At 30.8% G+C, this 26,599-nt stretch overlaps 1 protein-coding gene across 1 annotated transcript in view; it reads right to left on the reverse strand.

Moving 5' to 3' along the window:
- Window positions 1-4,227: 4,227 nt before the first annotated feature.
- The window catches only part of LOC148307800 (very long chain fatty acid elongase AAEL008004-like), a 49,056-nt gene continuing 26,684 nt past the window's right edge, over window positions 4,228-26,599 (reverse strand). The window contains exons 2-9 of the mRNA XM_088262784.1: window positions 19,808-20,049; window positions 18,586-18,693; window positions 18,135-18,215; window positions 17,231-17,287; window positions 15,776-15,881; window positions 10,324-10,460; window positions 7,109-7,279; window positions 4,228-5,903 (exon numbers count right to left, since the gene is read on the reverse strand). Of these exons, the coding sequence (XP_088118910.1) occupies window positions 5,751-5,903; window positions 7,109-7,279; window positions 10,324-10,460; window positions 15,776-15,881; window positions 17,231-17,287; window positions 18,135-18,215; window positions 18,586-18,693; window positions 19,808-19,948 (954 nt within the window). The 5' untranslated portion in view covers window positions 19,949-20,049 and the 3' untranslated portion in view covers window positions 4,228-5,750. The remainder of the gene's footprint in view (window positions 5,904-7,108; window positions 7,280-10,323; window positions 10,461-15,775; window positions 15,882-17,230; window positions 17,288-18,134; window positions 18,216-18,585; window positions 18,694-19,807; window positions 20,050-26,599) is intronic.

The raw sequence follows: 26,599 nt of genomic DNA on the forward strand, positions 1-26,599 counted from the left end.
AAAAGGTGCATTATGTATTTTCCTGTCGATCAGCTATCGTTATTATTAGGTATTTCTATTTTCCGAGAATAGCAACTTGAGTTTTGAACGTTCTCATGTCACGTGTTTGCATTATCATCGTTCACGCAAACAGCGCTGCACGTGAAATGTATTTAACAAATGGAATATGGAGTTACATCATATAAAAGGACTTTAGATTTGTAGAAGATGTATCACGATACCGAGAATCATTCAAATCATGTAATAATATTTACATAACAACAGATGTATTGATAAACTACTTTTCTATATATCTATATCTTCTTCCTGGCCATCCCAACTTATCGCCTTTGTAGATTATTGGTGTCAGCTCTCCTCGTCCCCAGGTTGTAGGTCCTTCCTTGGACGAACTTGTTACCTCTGCTTCACTTTGCTATCGAAGATATGAACAAATACAGTAGAGCGATTCGTTGCGCATTTTTATTATTCGTTTCCTCCACTCGTTAACGAGTGATTTTATGTATTCTTAACAAAGAAACTTACGTTGTACTAAACGTAGAAATTTAATTAGCCTATTTCTAATAATTTGATCCAGATTCAGAGTCACATTGAAATAAAGCTGTCCTTGAATGTGAAAATTAGCATTGAACCATATAATTACTAAACATTTATGTGAAGACCTCAACCTCAACCTGATCATTGTTGTTGCTACTTAAATTAGGCCATAAAAAAGTATGTATAATATTAAGGTTAAATGATTTAGTATTAAGTTAATATTCATATTGAATTGTAATATTAAGTTTACCTTTTTTATTATTAAAAAAGGGAATAACTTGCCTTTTAGAAGCTTGTCTGCAGGTAGAATAGTAAGGATAGAGAAGGTTAATGTGAAAAATACAACACAAATACCCAGACCAATTGGATATAAAGATTTCTTGAATTAATTTTTTTACTTGGAGGGAATCGAACCCGCGGCGGCAGTTTTGCAGTCGAGCGTCTACCCAACTACGCCACAGCGTTTACACTAATAGATACCTACCCATACCTATGCAGTTTATATTGTTGAAATTATGCATAAAACCCCCTTTATACGCTCGAAACACTAAACATCTCCCCCAAATACCCGTACTCAACTGGATCAATGCTGTGTTAGCTTGTTTGTCAGTCATACTGTAGGCAATGTGATTTTGGTTATTTATTCAGTCACATGTACATTGAACATTTACTTTTCGCATTTTTCGATTTTGGTAAATAATTCAGGCTTGGTCTACCTCGGCCTAGGTAAATCAAGGGATTAAAATTAAAATAATTATTGTTTAATGTGTGCCTTTTTCAAACTAAGAATAAGATTATAGAAAAATAAAGGTAGGTATATTTAAAAATACAAATATCATGTATCATTGTATACTTTTTGCTAAAAATTGTCAAGCATAATACAAAAATCGTAACATGAAGAAAAAAAATCTATGATACATACTTGTAACCCAGAGTATCATTATTTATCACTTACGACGAATATCGTATACGTATTAATTAAACATACGTCACTCAACATTTAATGAGATAAAAAAACAGTGTTGTGTAAAGGTACAAAATTTAATAAATCGTTTTCAATTACAAAATTCATATTCGCCAAACCAAAAATTATTTTGGTTTGGCGACAATAACATAAAATAATACATTTAATGAGATACAGATGAGCTTTTTAAGAAAGAATCATGAATGTCTGGCCTTACGTTATTGACTAATTTAAGTGATCACTTTATTTACAATGAAACATTTATCATTTTGTTTATTACTGAGCAGCCGTATTTATTTTGAAGCTTTTATATACTTAAGTATTTTAAATAACAAGGAACAAACCAAATGCGAGTTCCTACCGACACCTGTTGATATCTTGTGAAGTAGTAGAAGTGAAGAGGTGTGATTCTTTCAGAATTATTTTGCCTACGAAAACGCGTTAAAGTATTTTTATGGTTATTTTACGACTAACAATAGAGTATATTATTAATATCTTGGTTAAAATCTTTCGGAGGTTGAATCCTGAATTTATGTACAGAGGTCAGGACATACTAAATATTGTTACTAGAATACTTGCTAGAAAATTAAATAAATCATATTTGAAATATCACTATAAGAATATTTAAGAAAAGGCGGTTATAAATTTTGATAAATATGTACATATTCTATTGATATTCTCAATATTATTAATATTTAAAGCATTTACTTTGTGGTTAGTCATTTTTACTTATTTATTTTTTTACAAAAATGTTAATAAAATTAGTATATAACCACTCACCGAGATTTTTACGTCTACCGGTTTCGATTGATTCTATTGAGCTTAAGGACATATTGAGCTTAATATTGAGCTTAATATTGAGCTTAATATTCTATTGAGCTATTGAGCTTAATATTCTATTGAGCTTAAGGACAGAATGTTAAGTTCTATCAAAAGGACATAGTATGTAAAATTATGAAAAGGACATTATTAAGAAAAGGACTTAAAAATAATAGTTATTGTATTATATAGATGACGGTCGTCAGCCCCGTAAATGCCCAGATTTCCATATTTTTCATCTTTGATGAGATGTCAAAAAATAATATGAAAATAACTCCTGTAATAGGAGATAATCCAGATTTTGTGAACAAGTATTTGGACACACTCAAAATGTTGTAAATCATATAAAAATAATAAATTATCAACATATATATAAGCACTGCATAAATCCTCTCCTTTAAGTTGAGAAATGCATATTCATCATTCAGATGCATTATTTGACTTTGTGAATTTATATATTGACGTGCCCTACGTAAAGTGCTCTAACTACATTTTTGTCCATTTTGAGATATTTGATGTATGTAGTCAACTGACCGTTATCTACATATGTATATAAACAAAAAAAAGTTTAAAATAAATTACTCCTAGTTTTCAGGCGTATATCTAAGACGCTATCTACATCAAAATTTTCAAATGAATTTAACTCCTAAAACACTATGTACTTAATTTTGACAAAGAATTAAGTTTTAAAACGATTTTATTTATTATTTTATCGTGTTTTTAATTGCATAATACTAGTTTAGAATTTCAGATAAAACCGTTAATTAATAAATAAAAATACGCTGAAAAAAAATTCTAAGCTCTCTCCTGTAAAGTAACCGATTTGCGATTTGTAGAGTACTTTACGTAAGGGCCGTCAAATATCAGAAGATATACTCCTAACATGTTCCTTTATACACTTAAAAGCTTGATATGTCATACGTTCATACTACATTCCTCTGATTAATAAATTTTCAAGTATCTGAAAATTGATATGAAAATAATATTAGTTATTATTTTTACGTAAATTTCATTTATTATTTATTATTTATAAGTATATCTTAATTCTTGTTGTAAATATCACACAAAACTCCAATTATAGGATCCGCTTAAAATAATGTTTTAAAAAAAAAAAAACCTTACACGGTGGGTGTTGCGAGTAGGGAACGGGTTGATACTCTTCGAGGATATTTTTATTGATATTTTAACAGTGTGGTACATGTATATGTGGAGTAACAGGGAAATTATTCTCATTTCAAATAAAATAAACCCATTTTGTCATGGAAAAATATATTTAAACCATTTTTTACATCTTTAACATACATGTAATCGGCAATATACATACCGTATGTATCTCATTACGTTTATAGACGAAAAAAACAAAATGTAAGAGCAATAATAAATTTTATATATATTATTAAACATTAAAATCAAACACTGATTTTTAGAGTCCACTACATTGTATTTTATCATTAAAAAAACATGAAATGAATTAGTTTAATTGAATTTAAATTTAGTTATTTAAAAAACACTAGTTCAAAAATGTCATTACACGGTGAAACAATAGTCACAAATTTTATTTTTATGTTTATTTAATAATAAAATGCTATTTAGTAGACTCTCAAAACCAATGTTTGATTTTAATATTCAATAAGTATATAAATTAAAATGGAGTTCTACAAATTAAACGCCAAATCCATAAATATTTCAATGAAAACTTAAACATGATGGATGTTTGCTAAATTATTTCCATTTTTCCATTTACATTATTATAAAAAATCCAAGAACATTATTACAAACTTTATGGACCGATTGGTTACATCTAAAATACCATTGTAGGTAAAATAAAGTAAATGTTTTTATTCCTTACGTACATTTATTAGCGTAAATGTTCAGAACAAATACGTTTGTGTGATATGTACATACATATGTTTATTTGTTTTTATTTTTATTTTATTTATTCAAATTTACATGTCACATACATGATAGCAAAGCCAATTACAATGTACATACATTCATATATATATTTTTAAAAAATGCACAAAAGAAAATGACAGACAGTTTTAAAGATAGCATACAAAAAATTATAAAACGTACAAAAAAAAATCACTTAACAAAACAAAATCACCAATATACATCATGTTATATAATCCGAGACGAATTGCCTAAATCTAGTAGTGCTGAGATAAAACCGGTCCACCTCTCTTGGTAGGCCGTTCAGCAGACTAATCGTCCTCCCTACAGGCCTAGGGTAAATTGGTTCTAAACCCATGTAGAACAAATAGTCTGTTGCCTGGCTCTAACGTAGTTCTCTGGCGCATATAATTCTATGATCTCCGAGATGTCAGGATTATAAAACCCTTTTATAAGCTTGGATGCCATCATGAGCAAGGCAATGTTCGATTTTACTATATTTCCTCAATTTATAGCACGAAATGTCGTCTTTTTCTTTAAATGTTGGTTCTTGCTTAATTTTATAAGTACATTTTATCATATGCCGTTTCCACACATATAATTTCATAACACCTTCGAAGTTTGGTAATACATTGCATTTAATATCACTTAAATCACCAAATAACAGGCATTTTCACTTTGGGCGACCACGATTCATAGCAAAAATGATGAAAACAAGCACAACACAATTTCTTGTTTTATTAGTCTGAGCTTTACTGGAAACGCGTGTTGGAAGTGCTGGAATATGTGCTTGTGTTTCTTGACTTAACCTATTCATTCTTTAAAGCCCTTTCATTGGTCTGAAATCATGACGTATGTATCAAAAAGTAATGTTTAATGGTTAGAATCCAAACTGGAACTTTCCTCGAAAACCGCAAAAATTAAACTTTAACACCAATCCGCGGACAGAAAGAGTTATCAGAATGAATTGATACTTTACATATGTTATTTAAGGACTATTTAGCACCTTTTTATTGCTGTGCATCTTAAAACATTGAAAAAAATGAAAACGGTGTTGCCAAGTGTTTCTGCTGTTATTTACGAGAGCAGAAATTAAGTATATATGTAGTGCCCTGTATTTATGCGGACAAATGAAATATTTGAAAGCGCAATTGATTTTTTACAAATATATACGTAACTAATGCATAAGAAATTTTATTACGACAGTTCGCTTAAACGATAATTTGCAGTGTGAAGTGATTTGCAAGCAAAATATTACATTCTTACTATGTTTAAAATATGTTTCCTTTTATAAAAACAAATTAACTTTGGTAAAAGCATGCAGCTGGCGATATCTATTATAATTTTATGAAACCGTTTTTTATTTTATTTGGATAAGCTATCTCCTTACAAATCTACGTTTTATGATTACATTATTATGAGTAAAAATATGTTTAATGTTTACATTGTTAAAATAAACATGGTAAATTATAATCATGGCCCTTTAATCTACTGGCAAAAATATAATATAATATAATTTTATTATATTGCCGAGTACTCTTTACTGCGAATGTTCTAATACTACCCTCTGGTGGGCGCTGCTGTAACTATCTCCGCGATTGTTACCAGCTTTGTCAAGGTGTGGCGCTAATGCATGTTTCGATCCATTCTGTAATTCCGAGAGCGCTTCACTTTTGTCGAGGGCGTCTTGACTCTGTAATTATAAACATAAACAAATATATAAGTACTTATGCATCCCACAATTATTGACATCGGTTCTAACTAACTAGAAATTTTAACATTTCAATTTGCTTCGGTGCTCGAAAAACTATGATCTGTTAGTGTCTATAGCAGGCTTCTCTAATCCGTGGTCCAGGACGATCACAGATTACGTCATCGGATAGAAATCAGGAAAATTTAAGCGAAAAAGCTTTGAAGATCGATAACGTCGCTACTGTATTTCATAAGCATTATTTATAGAATGTAAATAAAAAAAGTAGCTTACGAAAAATTTTCGAAATCTCGAATGCATGAATCTCTACAAAAAAATCACAACTCGGAATATTATTCGCTTGGAAAAAAATAGCCGAGAGCTTACTACGTCAATTTTTGATGGAATTTTTCCATTCGGGATTTTGAAAGAGGAAAACTCGAGGGTTTAGGTAGTTTAAGTGTCAAATAAAAACGTCCCTCGCTTCCCAGTCACGCCTTATTCGAGCCAATTACTATCAGCGACCAGTGCAGAGGAAAAGGCAAAAAATGATTCTGTGCCAGTGATATTTATAACTTGTTGCCAACTACGGTGTTTCCAGATATGGACTCCTTCCTTGTTTGGTAGCCACAACAATGTCGTCGCTGTTAAGAAGCACCTACATTTCTGATAATTTATTTTTAGGAAGAAGAATAAAACTACAACTAAAAATACTGAAGAGCACCTTCATAACTAATTGAGAATTGCAAGTACATTCATCAAACCAAATAATATTTCCGATCACCACCTCGAAAACAATGTATCATTCATTTCAGATTGATATTTTGTAAAAACTTTTATAATGACTCTTTCACGAATTAAATAATTTTGTATTACTTAAAATGATTTATTGTAGACGTTTTGCTGCTCATTAGCTATCGTCAGTGTTATTGCATTTTATTTGAGGCCCAAAATAACTCGTTCTTCCAATGTGGCCCAAGATATCCAACAGGTTAGACCTTAGTAAAGTACGTTGTAAATCTATTTATGTATGGTAGATACCCTTCTAGATCTGGTCGGATCAGCCCGGATTGAACCTGTTCGGAGCCTGGACCATGCAAATCGTATTAATCGCATCTATCCAAATGCCAAAATCCTGCAATAATCCTCGCGAAAAAGATCGAAGAAAAACTACCTAGCACACGAGTACATAGAGAACGGAAACTTACCCTTTTGGCATCTGCAGCCTTTTTCTTGATGTAAGCTTGTTTGTAGAAGTCGGAAAATAGGAAGTAGAACATGACAGCATGAAGGCCGATACACCACACGAAGGCACGAGGATAGTTACAGTCGATGAAGAGCAGCTGGAAGGCGTGGAGCATCACCAGTACGAATTGGACCTGTAAAGTAGAATTTCAATAAAACAATACTGCATGAAAGAATAAATATTCAAAATTCTTTATTATAATTCGAATTGCTACTTTGTGGCAACCTTTCGTATGGTGGTTTGATACAACGTAGGTAATATCACCGAGAAATTCACACTGATGACATCAATTTAAGGTTTAAAAATAATATAAATTACATTTTTGGTGAAAAATTTCACGCATCATAAAAACAATCGCGTATAAAAGTACTTAATAAATATTCTTATACTGTAGATGCGGGTAATTTTATAGGAACTGCAACACCACGATATGCATCAAACAAGGTATAACACCTTGAGATCACGTTCCACGAGAATATAATGCATAAATGCATACATACACAAAAGACATTTTAATGAAGCACAAGACATATATTTTAGACCGGTTATCGAGCATTCGGTGATTTAGTAGCATGTCTGGGAATGGCATCATTGGCGCTAAATACTAATAAACCTCTCGTCTTCAACCAGCGTTCACCAAGCGCTGGGTGAAGGTCTCCTTGCCACGCGCCAAGCGACCCTTCGACCTACGTCTAGAACAGCGAGGAGCGGCGGACATCGAATAAGGTAGTTTTGCAAACGATAGCGATGACGGTGATATAAAGATATTTTGTTTTCGTGTAGCATTAAGCTTTATCCTTTCACTAGTCTTCGTTGTGACTAAGGCGCTTAATCCAAAGAAAGATACAGGCTATCTACGTAGTACGTAGATAACTTCAACTTTACAATTTTTACAAAAAAATATACCGTTTAACTCGCTGAAAATAAAAAAAAACTCGCGATATCCATACCGAAAAATACGAAAATTTATGGTACGATGATTATGCTAGGTCGAAGATGAGATTATTGATGTTCTATTTTTCGTTTTGTTACAAATAAACGTTAACAACATTCATAGAATAAACCTACAAGTATTTATGTATACGTATATCTTTTTGCCTTCGAATATAGAGCAAAGTTTGTACATTAATCAAATTTATGCATATTTTAAAAGTTGATTGAACTGGTAGTTTGAACTTCTGATTTTATAAATATGAACGTAACCTTGATATCATGTATAAATTTATGTAATTACCCATATGGTTTGGTTGACTTATTCAAATATAAATATCCATACCAGAATTTATCATAGTAGAAATATAATCATACAAGGAACATCCATACCTGAATTATTATATCAGAAATATAATCGTTACAGAAATATCCATAAAATAATTATTTCAATATCTGAATTATCATACTAGAAATATCCATACCAGAATTATTACAGTATAAATATAATCTTGCCAGAAATACCTATACCAGAATTAATATTTTAGGTATTTACTTACTAACCGTGTACATCTGAAGATTTCAACCGCAATCAATTCACTCGAGACTCGAGATCAAATAATAACATTTTGGAAACTTTTTTAGCCTATGGATATTTTGCCATGAACTCTGACCTGTTATCAACCATAATGTAAACATTATCTGATGAAAATTCTACCGGGAACATTTGCCCATATTATAATATGCTTGCTAAAACTAGTTTTCTATTATAAATACATTGATGTTGCAAACTAGTGATGATAACAAGCCTTTTAATTTTTATTTTCCAATGTGCGAAAATACCCGCGGACATCGATTTACCGACGACACATATATTGAATCGGAATAACGAGTACCATTAGCCAAGTTAAAGCAAGAGCAAGACATCAGGAATGATCTAAACTCTAAGCAGAAGGTTTCATTTCAATCACGATTTGACATTGGTCCTGGATTTTGTAACGTGCCTATTGCATTTTGTTCAAAAAATCTACTAACATATAAAAACGCAAAAATATTACGAATCATAAATACGTTTTTAAACGGATACACAAAGAAAATCCAATTCGAATTTGAGTAATGTCATAAATTAAACTGAGTATTGTTTTGTTTTGATTGTTATATGCTTTAATACCAGGGTCATAATATTATATTATGTTAACATGGAAATAAGCGATATAGTACTTTAATTATAATTAACACGGAACTTAAATCACGCATTCCATTCAATAGTTTTTTTACGCATTTGTCTATATACTTATGCAAAAATTTATATAAAAATCGGTACGTACTATGTTTGCTCGAATTCACTTAACAAAACAAATTTAGTTGAAGTTCGGATATATTCAATATTCCTGGATTTTCTCTAGGCTTTCGTTCGTCCAATAAATATTAGTTCGACAGAGGTAACAGTTTGATCTCTATTTGATTACTTTTTTAGATTCTCGACTAATAAGAGATGCAAAAAACTATTTTACTCTATGAAATATGTGAATCGAAACTGACAGAACAATCACAGATCGAAGACGCGTGACATCTCAGATGTAAAGAACACGATTAAAAATACACATACATAAACGTAAAGTTATGCAAATGTGATAATACAGTAAGTCACCAACTTAGAAAAATACTGTTTTTCTATAAGATATTTTAAAAGTGAAAAAGGTAATGATTTATTTTCCGGAAAAAATGCCTACAATCAGGGTGGCATAAAATTAATCACTCTATCGGAAGATGTTATCATTTTTGCAAATGGCGTGACGATCAATCTGATATTTGTGATCTAGACACTGCAGTATACAAACATAAGGAAACGGGAACAAATGCATATCATCACTGGCGGCAGCCACTTGACGGATATCATCTTTTCCACTTAACAGAAAAATTGTCAACTTCCAAATAAAGATTTTCATAACTGAAAAACTATTATTTTATTTAGGAAAAAAGTATATAAAAAAACAAAATTGGATGATTAATTTTGTACCCTTGTAAACTGCAGTCTTATTCACAAATGTCAAATATTATTGACATACGACGTCAATTGCAAAAATTAAAACATCTTCTAATGGAGTGATTAATTTTGTGCAACCTGTACATACTTATGTGAAATCCAATAATCTCTCGAATGCAAATATCCTACTGAAGGAAGACATGATGCACTAGGGGGGGGGGTATATTAAATAGATGACAAAAACATGATAAAATAGTTACCATTTGTAGGGCGGTGAGGTATTTCTTCCACCACAGGTATTTTTGCACTTGTGGGCCGAGGGCGCTCAGCAGGTAGTAAGTGTACATCACTATGTGAACAAACGTGTTTAGCAAACCGAAGAAGGTGCTGTGTCCACCTGGAACATGTTTATCAAAACGTTAGATACTTTCAACTCTGAGCCATTTCATGAGGCGAGAGAATTTCCATGAGAGCTTCCAAAGCGCATCATTGGTTAATTTTACAAACATTCCACCACACCGACATACTATATGTTTTTTTAAGCAATTGTTTATATTTTTCAATAAACATCTTTAAAATTAACTGAAGAACAATTATTTACACCGTCTGCTTGGCTACAGAAAACAGGATATAAGTTACAATTTACCTACATCAAAATTTCAGTTTGAACCCCAGCAGGTCAATTACGATGGATAGATAACGAATCAATTTCGAAGTGTAACTGTAACTTTATTTCTGGGATTTTATTTATAATGACATTTGATTACGAAACAGGTTTTCTACAAGTATTATAAGGAAGTTAATCTAACGTTAATAACAACTATTATAAAAAAAAATCATTGGCCTTTTGCCGAATTGAGGGGAAGTGAAAATATGTGTTTTTATAATTTATTATTATGCTCTTAATTATTTGGACCCGGCCACGGGTTGCATGGCTCTGTCTGATTAAATGGAAAATAAAGAAAATAGAAAGTACACATTTCTAATTTGTTTCATACCGCAATGCTTGTGAAGCATATAAAATATTTTTAAAAAAACTTTGAAACACCGAAACAATAGCAAAAAATAAAAATGCTAAGTGACAGCAGTGTCAAGAAGTACGCTATCCGTCATGAGCCATGTTAAGTATTCGTGAGTTGCTGTTACGTTGCGATGGTGTTGCCATGCGGTCAAACAAAATGTTTTTCAAAAAAACATATTTTGACCTGTCACAGGTAAAAACATATAAAAACACGCGGATATTTGAATCCAAAAGTTGTCTTAAAATTCAAAACAATCGGTGAATCACTTTGCGTGATTTAACATTTTGAACGAAGGAACATTAACATTTTTATTTATATAAATGAAACATGTATGCAAAAACTCATGCCTAGTATTGAATTCATTAATAAATAAAAAAAAAAAAAATAAAAAAATATATACAGTATCTACTCAATGAATTAGGGCCACCCATTATTTTTTTGAATACTCTGAAATCTTTTGGATTATTATATTTATTTTACATAAATACTTTAAGTTTTCTATTGACATCTAATATCATGTATATTACCTTCAATAATATGTAAAATATACCTGGATTATTTAAGCCTTTACAAAATTTCAAACCCTTTTTCTGAGAAAGGTCCCTAATTAGCACAGGTAGACAGATAGTTGAAAGTTCAAAAAATAGTCCTATCTCATTTATTACTGAAGTTTCTTGAGTTCTGGTTGTTGTTTTGTTCAGAGAGGTTATATAGTTATCGTGTCTTGTGAAAAAAACTTAATTTTTAATTTTAGTTCATAAAGTATATTTTTTTTTTTGTAAACACAAGTGTTTTTTTTGAAAAGGACAAAATGGGAAAAAGTAAAGACATTTCTGAGGAAAAAAAGTCTAGTGTTATAGTGCTACTGAAATTAGGAATACTATCTAATAGAGAAATTTCAAAAAAAGAAAACGTTTCTCGTCAAACAGTGGACAGAATTTCAAAATCAATAAAAAATCAGTCACCCGCCACCAGCAATCGGCGAAAAAACTGTCGTAGGATTAGAAAAACAACACCGAGGACTGATCGAAAAATCGTTCAAAGTGCCTTAAAAAACCGTAGTGCATCAGCAAAAACATTAAAAATAAAATTGGAAGAAGAGGGTATAAATATATCGGTATCAACACTGAGGCGACGTCTTTACGAAGTAAATCTGAAATGCAGGCGCCCTTTAAAAGTACCAAAATTGACACCACGAACGAAAGCGGATCGATTAAAATGGGCCAGGCTACATCGAAATTACTCGGTAGATGATTGGAAAAAGGTATTTATTTAAATTGAATTTTCAACATATCATTTGAGTAAATAAACTTATATATTTGAATTAAACTTAAATTTTCATTATTTTTCAGGTCATCTTTAGTGATGAGTGCCGGTTAGAAGCCGTGACAGAGAGCCGTCGATTCGTCAGGAGAACACCAATGGAACGTTACAATGAGGCCTGTGTGGTAAAAGTTATCAAACACCCCCCTGCAACAATGATATGGTCATGTATTATTAACAATTTACCTGGGCCGTTGTTTTTCGTGGAAGGAACAATGAACCAAAATTCCTATAAGCAGGTCCTCGAACGAATTTTATTGCCCTTCTACCATACACTCGACCCAACAGAAGGTCCATACACCTTCATGCAGGATGGGGCACCTTGCCACCGGGCTAAATCAATAATAAAATTTTTGTCTAACAAAAATCTGCCTTTGCTCCCCTGGCCTGGAAATTCTCCGGACCTTAATCCTATAGAAAACGTATGGAGCATGTTAAAAAATAAGGTATACTCATTTCAAAATCCGACAGTAGACTGTCTAAAAAAAAATATTCAAAAAATTTGGTCAGAAGACGAAGAAATAAAAAACATGATAAAACAGTGCATTTTAAGTATGCCAAAAAGAATTGAGGCAGTTATTTCTGCCAAAGGTTGAAATACTAAATTCTAACTATATTTATTTGAAAATATATGCACAATTTAAGCGTAATAAAGTGTTCATGTGTAAATAAAATTTAATGTTGTTTTATTCAAGGTTTTTTCTGAGTTATTCCTGTTTGAATTGAGAAATTGCGCGAAATTCTGCGTGGCCCTAATTCATTGAGTAGATACTGTATATATATATATATATATATATATATTATCATCCAAATCTACTCAACTGAAGATTTTTACTATAAATACTCGTATATTTCGCACTTATGCCAATACTGGGCGAGCTGTGTCGTTTACAGTTGAGCGCAAAGTAACATATCGCTCACTCCTTCCAAGAACGTCATAAATCAAAAAACTTGATTTTTCAGGAGAATGTTTTTAAAGTTTTAAAATATAATACAATGCATTAAAAATAATTATCAAGCCACTTATTGAATTTTTTTACTGTGCAACTGATCTTTTTAGGTAAAACCAGAAGGTTTTTTCTCCTTTTGAAAAATATTTGTAATTTGTTATAAATGTTATTTGTTATAAATAAAAAAAATAATTAAACAATACCTTTTCTTCAAAATGCAAAAAAAACAATTTCAGCCCTGAAGCGGGTAAATATTAAGAAAAAATATGCCGCTTTTGCTGGGATATAGTACTTTTCTGCGCATTCCGAAAACATGCGCAACTGAAAATAGAAGATTTTTTATTTATGACGTTCTTGAAAGGAGTGAGCGATATAGATCCCGACTTCGGGGGACATATTGGTAGATCTACTGAAACCTACCAGAATCTACTAAAATCATGTCGAAATGTACCGCTTTTTTACCTAAATTCCGGAAATTTAGTATTTTTGGGATCCTTCTATGGAAGACAAATGTTTTTGGGGAGAGGATTGTTGATGGCAACGAAAAAAATTGTTACACATTTTGCTATTTTTTGTAAAAAACCCGAATGCGTTGTGCATTATGATGTAGAAATAATTGGTTATTCTTTTAGTCGCGGTTTCTTTTTTTTCACATGATTTATCAATGACCTTTATACTGTCAAAGAATTATAATGCACTATTTGTGCATTTTCATAATTTGCATTCGTGATCCAGTTATTTTATAAAATTAATCAATGGTCGCGAAGTCCAAGACCTATTGACTTTTTTATAATCATAATCAATAAACGTTTATTACTTACACTTGTATTAAGATATTTATTTAAAACCAAAAAAATCGATGAGTTTATTTTAAATTTGTATGCTATAGCCACAACACAAATATACATATCATGCAATTTTCTTGGAAATTTCGATGTGCAAAATTAATGACACGAATATATCACCACATCACATGCAAAGTCATCAAATGGTTCAAATGATTAATACTGTGTGTTGTTTATAGCATATTACAATTTAGTATATATGAGCGAATAATTCATTTTCATAATGCACTAACTAAAAATTAATGGGTATCTACATATTTATCGTTAGCAACGAAATGGATATTTAGTTTCTATTCGACCCTATTTTCGTTTTCGTATCTATCCATACCGAAATATTAAACTGGTTAGTAGCCAGATACCGGATACTTTATTAAATCAAATTTAACAATATTTTAATAACAAATATATCTTCAATAAGAATCGGCAACAAATCTAATTCTTATGATTGGTGAATTATGGTAATTAAAAACAAATTTTAAGTATTTGTTGGCAGTAAACGATCGCATTTTTAATTAGAAATAACACCCTTTAGAGAGGAGTATCCTTCTGCGAAGAAGATGAAACATAAATCAATCCTCTTAATCTCCTATTTTTGTACATACTTTTCGTTACTTGGTCAAACTTTCAACAAGATTAAAGAACATATCCAAGCGATATTATAATTTCAACCGATTGCAATCTATTAAGACATGCACACTGTACATATATATTTATTATAGAACTTGCATTGCCTTGTCATAACATCAACGATACTCGTTATGGGATAAACAGGTTATAATAACAATAAAAAAAACATTTTCTCAATTATCAAAATGGCACCCGCCAAAAACGTGATATGTATTTTCATATGCATGGAATTAATTAATATAAGGAAAATAGTGATTCCCTTGCACGAAGACCAAATGTAAATGTCTGGACGTATATATTATATGTATTTCGAATATGAATTCAGATGCATGTTTTCTGATCTATTTGAACAACACATTCATTCGATTCAACAACCGGTCATAATCCACAATAAATTTGTTATTGAGGTTATACAACTTGTTTTATATATTTTTTATTGTGTTTAATAATAAAAATACACAGTAGAATTTAAACATCTCATATGTAAAAAATATAAGACATAAAATGGGGTATATTTGTCATTTTTTTCATTTTGTAAACTAGTTCCACAAAATGTCTAAAATAGTGTATTCCATAATCTGACAAAAGGATATAGCTACAGTTGCAATACTTATTTAGTTTTCTTAAGATATGTACATATAAAAATACATAAAACAAATGAGTATTTGAATTTCACACACACATATATATATATATATATATATATATATATATATATATATATATATATATATATATATATATATATATATATATATATATATATATATATATATATATATATATATATATATATGTGTGTGTGTATATTTAAAACACATAAGGAGGTAGCAATTTCGATTTATTTTTAATATTTATTGTTCGTATCTCTATAACGCATAAAATTTTAATTTCAATATTTGTAAAAAAGGCACTATAATATGCGAACAGTTATTTATTACAGACCTGGCGTGAACTTGACTCCGAACCAGACAGATAATGGCATGACCCCATGGTGAATCACGTGCAGAGTTGATACTTGATCGTTCTTCTTGCGCAGTACGAAAAATATCTGAAAATAAAAATGATCGTTTGACAAATTAACATTTGTGTTTGCTTCTTCTGACGACCCCGAAAAATATTTGTATTCGCGTGGCAATTAATTCCCTCCCTGGGGGGGGGGGGGAGTAAAATAAAAATAAGTGATATTTTTACTCTATTATTTATTCAGTGTTACCCTGGACTGGTACCTGATACCTGAAGCGGAGGGCTGATCACCTTTCCTTCGTGTGTTAACGATCAAGATAACACTGCGTTTATATGATGCTGTGCCATATGCACCATCGGATGTGGATGAGGGTTTGAATGAATGAAAATACAATGCAATATTGCAGTGTCCATGAAAATATTCATTTGTTTAATTTTCCTTTTGTAGGTCCTGATTTACATAAATTGAAGATTTTATTTTATTTTATTTATATGTACTACGTATAGGATTTTTATGTCAATTTTATCGGGTCTCATCAGAAGTCTCACAATTGCTCAATTAGTTTGTGTTATTTACGAAATCGAATAAAGGACATAATACTCGTATCTTACAAGATAATTCGATTGGCGTTATTTTTTATTGACCGATAGGTTCTATAGGCAATATTTGTAAATCTATATACAAAGGATTCCTCTTTTTTAAACAGAAATACCTTATATATTCGTCATCACGATTTATAAACAGGATAAATTAAATTATTAAAACATTTTTATTGCAATATTGTCAAAACCCAAAATCTCAATTCGAGCACATGAAACCGGCAACCGGCGCAATATATTCACACATAGGTGCATAGGCTATACAAAGGATCGATCGTGAATGTGAGACAATCAATCAATAAACCCTTTAAATAGTACGCGGAAAATTTCCACCATACCTATATTGAACCACATATGTCTCTGGGAAACAATTACACTAGAAAATTAAAATTAAATACGATACTTATGCTGCCACCTCTAGGGATGTAGGCAGAACTTATTTACTAATTACTGCCCAAAAATTCAGACAAATTGAACCATATATATTATTTTGTTATTTAAAAATGGTTTCCAGACTTCTGAAACTTAAAGGGTTAACAAATGCGATATTTAAAACTGTCCCATCGCATTCCCAGATCTGATACAGAAGTATCTAGGCTTCCTGACAGACTTTCTCTTGCAAAACAATTATTAAAAACAGCTGGGGTAATACCGATGTCGAGCCCTGACGTGAGGTCCATACCGACAAAACCTCCAGAAAAAGTATGCACATTAACAAAAACCCCAGAAATGAGTCAATCTTTGAATAAATGTATATGTTTTTGTTAGAAAACAAGGAAGCGATGCATATCAAAGTCCCTTACCGTATAAATCTAAAAAACATAAAAATCTCACCGTGTCAAAAAATTCGGAGAATTTGGACATATAGTACCACCAACAGCCGCGTGCCATCTACAAACAGGAAAAATAGATAATTAAATTATTCAAATAATTTAGCTCTCGTAACTCAATCCTACTGGCATTTGCAAAACGTTTTTATTGTTTACCATAAAAAACATTAAGCTCAGAATTATTTCCTCATTTCTTTTCTATTGCGATTTATTTATAATTATATTCTATATTATATATCTCGTATACCTGTATGTAGGTTCGATTTACACATATTCATCACCTTATTTACATGCGCAAATTGCGCCTTAAATGGATTAAAAAACTCTAGCCCTGTATTTGATAATTATGAGTTATTTTAGTAACTTAGTTTGTAATCTGACCAGCGGATACACCGAAAACGCTGGTTAGTTGAACGAGCTGTCAAACCGAGGGTAAGATGGATTGCGGCTTTCAGCTACATTAATCAACAATACCTTCACGTCGTAAGTCTCGTAAATACCCAGACTTCCATATTCTTCTTCATCTTTGTTGAGATATTAAAATATAAATAGTGGAGAAATCCAGATTTGCAAACAAGGATTTGGAAACATCCAAAGCGGGATGAAATATTTTTTAGTTTACTAAAAAAGTGTTTTGTGTTAACGAGATTCAGTCATTGCAGCATCGTTATAATATAAATCATGTTAAAATACTATTAACTCGTGATATATTACATCAGTGCAAATTTTGAAAGAATTTTTCCTTAAAATTCACACAAAACGAGGAATTAATGCCTTCAGATAACGAAATAACATTCCTATAAATAAACAAAGAACGTGGACTTGAAATCTGTCCATATTTTAATTAGCAGGTAACTTTTTAAATGCTAAAAACGAATACAACCTCTATTAAAAAAAAATTGACTTACCCTCAATGCCAATGGATCTTGAGAGTAATCGACTGGTTGGCATTTAAAACTGTAATGGCCACCCCAACCTGACATTACTGCCTGAAAATACATGAAAGTTATAGAAAATATTTGTGAATTATTTTTAAACAATTGAGAAGGCAGATATATTTAAATCAAATTAAAAATAATGCAATTGAAAAGAAATTATTATTAAGTACAAAATTACATAAAAAAAACATGTCCATTAAAAAAAACATGGTCATTGATGCTTTTCCTTCAAGTATGACGAATTTACGATAGCAGAAATTTTACAATTGTAACTCTAATTCTTTATTCTAGGAATCAATTAACCTTTCTTATTCTTATGAAATAATGTATCATACGTGGTCAATATATCATTGGTATATGATTTATATAGCTTAAAAGTAGAAGTAACAAAAATAATGAATTAAATTTTTTGTCAACTTACTTCATTGAAGAGCCACGTACTAAAAATTACTTGAATAAAATTATATACTATGAGAACACGTTTTAATTGAAACGGTTTTCTATTTTCCATCAGCTTAGGACCCAAAACCTGGAAATAAAATAATGGCTTGACAATTGACAGTTAAAGTACATTTTCCTGCCAAAGGGTTAAAATTTTGCATTGAAACACGACTCGAATCATTTTAAAAGCATTGAGTATCGTCATTTCACACAGCGATAAATGGTCCTTGCCTTAACTATGGCCCGAATGGCGTGCACATATATACCTGTCATCAGAAAATTTATATGAACGACATCTAACACTAATAAATACAATTTTGTGAACACCTTATTAATCACCATTAAAAAAACCCAGGTTTAAAACCTTTATTAATTTTACAGGCGTGTGTATCAATTTATAGAATGGGTATACTATGGATATTAATCACTCTTTGCCACTGCTATTATCATGTGACAGCGAGTAATACATACTCGCTTAGGAGCGAACACGAACCGACCGCTTCAACTTCAAATTTACGTTCGCTGAACGTTCTCTGTCGAAACAGATCGATCAGATCGCTACAGCACAATGCAGTTACAGTTGTGCGGTGCGGTTTGTGTTCGCACGCAAGTGGGTACCCGCCTTAACAAGCCTTCTAGCTACTGAATGAAAGAGGGCACATGGAATATCATTGTCATGGCTCTTTGATGGTATTTCCATTTTTTAATTATCTGTTTAATCTTTCTGCACGTAATATGATACAGAATGGTTGGTTTTAGTCCCTGTAACAAATAAATCCAAATAATTCAGGGTGTATAGTTTAGAGTCTAAACTAGTCGGCTCTAGGGTAGATTTTTTTTCACAAACGCTAAGGATAAGAGTCAAAAGAAAAAATATTATTTTTGAAAAAGATACAGCTAAAATATACGTAGAGAGCACGTGGAAGCTTAGAAATTTTTATCAATCGTTCATAATTAAAATTAATTACCAAAAAAAATCATTAAGTTAGTCAGAAGAGAAACAAGTTATGAAAAATTCACCATTATTTTATTTAATCTTGGAATATCTTTTATTGTTTTACCTTTAACGTTTTAATTTTATTTATATTATTTGATGTTTTTATAACAAATCCCTTCTTCTGGATTATTAAGCTATAGTTTTTAATTTCGACTTTACCTATTAATCACAAAACGGTAAACTTTATAAGTAAATAAGTTTTTACCTTTGAAAAATATGCATAGCACAAGCAAATGGCGAGTGTAGGTATAGGAGAGCTCATCATCAGCCAGCCATTGACGCGTGGGTCACTCGCGTTATCCATCAAGTCGTGATAAGACTCCAAGAACGAACTTACGATGGCCATAGTTTCCAAATTCCTTTATGGACGACTTGGAGATTGATTTGTTTTTGTCTGATGATTTTATTCACCCGACCGTCCTTAGGATTTGCAGTACTGCGACTGACCTGAAAAAATATGTTTGTACAAAAAATAATGTTATATTTTGTGTGTTTGATTAAGACAAATATTTAACATATATTTTTCGTTTTTAATAATTCATTGAGGGTAAAACGTGCTTAAATAAATTGAAGATAGCTTGCCATAAGGAATCAAAACACGTAAAAAATAAAATTGTATTATCGTTAAAGCATAATATTCGTACGTATCTGTATGTTCTCAAAAAACTGATCTATACTTAAATTCATATTGAAGTATTAACTATTATAATATTTCATGTATTTACGTATGACCAAATCTATGTATTCAAAAACCAAAACCCTACTGGATTTAGCATTGAAGTATAAATTTGTATTAGATTTAAAAGACTTTATTTGGATATTCAATCCTATAAATAATGAGTAATGTTACACAGCATATAAAATGATTCACTTCAAACAGCTAATGAGAGTTCTTCAGCACTTGAATGACAAAATAAAAATAAATTAATGTAATTAAAATCTTATTTAAAATATATACTTATTTGGTATTTACATTACAAATATTATAATATACATGTTTATAACAATATAATATTGAAATGAATAATACAATTTTCAATCACGTCCATATTTAAAAAAAATAATAATACAAGATTATCCATTATGGTTGATACTTATTATTAACCGTTCTTCTTCTTCTTCTTCTTTTTGATGGCTTTTCACCCATCTTGGGTGTTATCGCCAGTGTCGAGTTATTTATTAACCGTTCGAGTGCTATTGTTTTTTACTCATATTATATATACTTAAAAATGCCAAAGCAATCTTTTTTTGTGTCATTAACTCTTGTCCTGAAAAAAAAACTGTATCTCTTCCGAAAATTGTCAAATTCTAATATTTTTTTCGGTGTTTTCTTTATAATACATGTGCAAGGGTGTGGAAAAAAATTAATGTGTATAATCATTGTTAGAATTTGACACAGGGCACTATAAAGAACTATTGTGAAGTGATGGAAATCAAACGAATAATAATTATCACAACAAGAGTACGTATTCATCTACTATTTTTAAAGTTAAAAAATCGATCATTAATCTTTTCACGTGGATTTGATGAAAAGAATTTAATAAAAAATGTTGAAAAAAATATTTTAAAAGTTGTTTATAAATATATTAGACATTTTTGATATTACACAGTTTTGGCTTGATTATTTTACTACCCGGATTTACATTGTTTTTTTTAAACTTGAATATGTATGAAGAAAAAACAAGTGGTATTTTTGATATCGAATGCAAAAAATAAACGGTAAGTTAGTAGTAAATTAATAAAGGTAGGATCGCCTTTGGCAAAATAGGTATCAAACGATTCTTCAAAACGAGTTCTTGCAATTAAAGCCAATTTAATACTAAACCAATTTTAAAAAATCTTAGAAGAGGTGAGTCAAATTACCCGTTTTGTAATTTTCGTCATATTCCAATATTCACACTTTCAATTGTAATCATCTCAATCATTCTCATTTAAATACATATTGAAAATGAGAACGACTAATTTGAAACGTTTTGTACGACGATGTTCAAATATTCATTAGTTATCACAAAACAAAGCTGTTTTTTTAGTGATTGAAAATATAGTACTTTTTTTTCTTGATATTCATACTTATATAAAGACGTAAATTTCACCGCAAACCTATTCAGTAATAATAATATTTGGATAATTTATATAGCGCCAATTTATAACCGCCATAGCGGTTTACATTTTTCTTTTTTACCATATCTTATAAAAATGTGGGCCTTGTGACCATGTTTTTGTATTATGCTGACCGATGTTATGTTACTGGTAACTGTTGAAACAAGTATAGTTTTTACATAACTAATATATCTCGATACGACGATAGATCAATGATTAATGATTTACAGATAACGGGATATTTTTTTATATAATTTTCTATACGGTTAGATTCCGTTAACTTTAAGTAATTATTTAACCTTCACATTCTATACATTTTATAATGACATCTATCTTACCCGTCAGCGGGGAAAAACATAATTTTGGATATATATTTTTTTTAAGATTTAAAGATTATCTTTTTATAATTGTAACTTACAGAAACTAATAAAAGGTGAGGGCATGTTGAGGACATCATGAACATAATTATCGTTATGGATTGCACAAAAACAATTTGAATGTAGCCTGTAGTTCTTTGAAATTAAACTCTAATTCATATTTATGTATGTATATCACGTAGTTTTATTGCTGAAAGGTTGGGTTATTTTTTAGTGTTATGAAACCTATGAAGAACAATAAAGTATTTGCTTTACCTTCAACCGCATAAGGTACTGTTTTTTATTGTAAAAATCTAGTTGCATGATTTGTTTTCAACGATTTTTTTTTCATTTCTTAGGTGTATGTGTAATATATGACCTCCCCAGGCAAGGCTTGAGAAACGGTTTTTTCATTTTCAATACTTCTTTTCTCTACTTCTTCTAGACCCCTATCCGCACCCAATGGTGCATAGGGCACCGCATTGTACTGACGCAGTGTTATCTTAATTGTTATTTACATATATCTATAACAATGTTTACTAATTTTTCTGACAAATAATATAACAAAGTAATAATAATAATATAACACATGAGTATTTCTTTTGATGGACCAAGAATGTTTCAACGCAACCGAAGAGTTCTCGGAAGTGACGGGGTTTTTTGTTCTTTTTATGACCCTGTCGTTATATAGAACTTTGTGATTATTCTTTTAAGTAAAGCAAATATAACATTATTGCGATATAATCAAATATTTGATTTCAAGTGTTATTTTCTGTTAAATGCAAAATGTAATTTCGTACGAGGACAAACTTTTAAGGAAAACTGAAAATATATATTTAGTAAGATTTTTTAAAATACGTAGTGTTAAAACTACTAGTTACGTGATTAATTTTGTGTCGAACGTGTCATTAGATCGAAATCATCTTATGGATAATCCGAGGATTTCCATTTTCGTAAGCTGCAATCTATTTTATGTAGATATTAATATTTGATTCAGCTGTAGGGTTAAATTTAGTATTTGTGTAAAAAAATTAATAAATTTAAAATGCTGTTAATACATGAAAAATTTGGTGTTTGAGTAATTAAGAAATGGGTTTGCTACTATGTGGAAATAATTCGGAACGAATGTCATATTCATAAAAATAAAAGTCTCAGGTTAAAAAATGGATGGCAGCACTGAAATTTGCATTGAAAGTGTGAAACGTTCCTGTCAGTTAGAATATATGCAATTTAAGAAATTTCTAACCCTTATCTCTACAGACAAGGATAATATATTAAATGTTGCATAGAGCACTGTACCATATCGATTATATGAAGGCAAAATGCTGCTCTTCAAGTACCAGTCTGGGGTTATTTAACCCCCTGGAAATACGTCCGGGATATCTTGTATGGTAGTGAAACGTGCTAACCACTAAACTGAAAATGTGATCGGTAAAGGAGAGCTAGGGCAAATCAAATATTTATTTAATAAAACAACAGCTGCATAGCTTTTTTCACCTTTTTGTTATTTTTTTAAAGCGCAGAAACTATATGGCAGTTGTTTTATTACATTAAATACACTGAAACAATAATTCAGGTTGAAAGAGTTATAAAAACATTGCCGCCAACGAAATTCCTATCGAATGTAAAAAATAAAAAAATGAATACCGTTATACATGATTAATTTTTTCAACATTTTGAGTGTGTCCAAATACTTGTTCACAAAATCTGGATTATCTCCAATTACAGGAGTTATTTTCATATTATTTTTTGACATCTCATCAAAGATGAAGAAGAATATGGAAGTCTGGGCATTTACGGGGCTTACGACCGTCATAGGCTGGTTTTACAATGCTTTACTGAGTGATCACTTTACACACGTGTAACATTCACCAATTCTACCCATTATTGACAACCACACTACTCAAATTCTTGGAAGTTCTATATATATGAACCAATTTAGAAACCTTGTTCATGAATCACTAAAACTTCACTAGAGACATCTATTGGTGAGATGTAAAGAAGCTTTTTATTAAGCAGAAACTCTTATATTAGTATGTGAGATCCGAAGTAAATAAATTATCTGGTCAAATTATAAGCTTAATAATAAAAATGAAAATGGTATTTTCTGGCGTTTCTCATGTGTGTGATTATAATCCGGGATTCGGATCTCACATACTAATATAAGAGTTTCTGCTTAATAAAAAGCTTCTTTACATCTCACCAATAGATGTCTCTAGTGAAGTTTTAGTGATTCATGAACAAGGTTTCTAAATTGGTTCATATATATAGAACTTCCAAGAATTTGAGTAGTGTGGTTGTCAATAATGGGTAGAATTGGTGAATGTTACACGTGTGTAAAGTGATCACTCAGTAAAGCATTGTAAAACCAGCCTATGACGGTCGTAAGCCCCGTAAATGCCCAGACTTCCATATTCTTCTTCATCTTTGATGAGATGTCAAAAAATAATATTAATTTTTTCCATTCATGGATTACTAGATATGTACTTACTTATATAGTTGCTTTAAACGTACAAAAGTATAAATATGTTTAATTTGATATGTTATTACGTACACATATATGTACATATATTATGCGATCCTTAATGTGTACTTCGATATTTTTCTGTCAATAATCACATTAATTTTGTATGCAAATTATTGTTTGAAATGAGGTATCTACCTACATTAAATAGTAATATCAGTCTATTAGTCTTCTTCTTCTTCTTATTATTATTATTATAAGCCTTGCGGCCTGTTTTTAAGAGGGATTAGCCTCCTGCGACGTCGATTCTCAGCTATCGGCCCATCTCTTGGTGGTCTGCCCGGGAGTCGTCTACCATAGGGTTGGCCGTACAGTGCGATGTGGGGGAGTCTGGATGGTTCCATTCTCCTCACATGCGCATCCATTGTCTTCTTCGTTGCCTTCCCCACCTAACGACATCTTCGATCTCGCATATTTCCCTGATCTTGGCATTAGTCTATTAGTGTCGTAATAAAATATTTAGAAATAATAGCTTAAAAATAGTGGTATGGGTACGTCGTTAGTGAAGGGCTATTTAATTTGTTTTCAGGAAATTCATGGGTTCAAATTCTTTGATCTTGTTATTTAATTAATGCAATGGATGAAATAAGCAAATGAGAGACTATAATTACGTCCAATAAAATAATCACCGCCGGCCGCAGTGGATTAATTTTTAGATCTATTGCATTTTATTCATGTAGTTTCATACTAGGACACAGGTATACAGTATAACATACGCCATGTATATACGACTAGAATGGTGGATTCAAAACTTCAATCCTAAGAGGTAATTTATGTGTTTCTTTAAAGTTATTTCACACAGCTATGAATGATCCTAAGGCTCAACAATAGTTCACACGGCCGAGAGTTCGAAAAAACTAATGTCGGAAATAAAAGCGATATTAGGTAGATTACATTTTGCCCGCCTTCATTTTAACGACTGAGTTTGAGTTATTAACTATAACTTTTATGAAACCAAAAGTATACATTCTTACAGCTATGGTGTATCGTCGATTTATTAATAGAAAAATTAGATGGCCCATGCGCTTCACAACACAACTATGATCCAAAGTTTATCAAATTTGAAATATAACTACATAGTATGATTTCAAAAGTCTGATATATTTGCACATAACACGAGAAATCTTATATTAGAATCGGTTAAAATAAAACATAACATTAAAATACTTTGCGAACAAAGTAGTGTAAAATTCCGATATTTCTACTTGTAAAATTAAACATTGACTTGGTTACTACCACTAATTATTAACAATATTATGACACGTATTTCGATGCACTCAACATCATTATCAAACACCTTATGATATGTATGTTGAGTGCATCAACACGATTGAGATTATTAATAAATGTTATCTACAATATAAATTAAATATCGAGTTTAAAAATGGATATTCAATAAGTGAATGTTAAATGAATAAACAAGGTGTTAGATATTGTTTATATGAATAGTGCTTGCCTTCATTTTAAATAAGACTCACTTTTATAGAATCAATAAATATCCTATGTAAGATTTATTCATTTAATTTTACAAATGATTAGAAATTAATCATACGTTTTTTTTCTATTATTATAAAGGTACCCAAATAGCGATGACATTAATTTATTTCATTTGGTTCTTGGGAAATAAATATAAGTACATAATATAAAATGAAACGTCAATAATAAAAATATACATATATCCCTATAATATTAATATCGTTTTGTTATTAATTAGATTTAGGCACAGATATATTACTTAGTATTAATAACAAGCTTGAATATAAATATATTTTTTAAAACAACGCCAAAAACAGGTTTCTAATCCTGTACATTATAATATGGTTCCTTACATACCCGTCTGTGTTGGCGATTTTTGTTGTTGAACCTGAGGCTGTTTTATAAGGATTTTTCCTCCAGATAACAGACAACGATTAAATAATACAGGGTGTGTGCGTCCGGGCACTTTCAAGTCGATACTAAGTAATAAAATTTGTTAGGATTTATCTAGCAGCGTGTTTCATTCCCTAACGCGAGGTAT

The sequence above is a fragment of the Brachycentrus maculatus genome, unplaced genomic scaffold, assembly GCF_059751285.1.
Source record: "Brachycentrus maculatus isolate JH-2025_06_01 unplaced genomic scaffold, ASM5975128v1 h1tg000189l, whole genome shotgun sequence".
In the NCBI taxonomy this organism is placed as follows: Eukaryota; Metazoa; Arthropoda; class Insecta; order Trichoptera; family Brachycentridae; genus Brachycentrus; species Brachycentrus maculatus.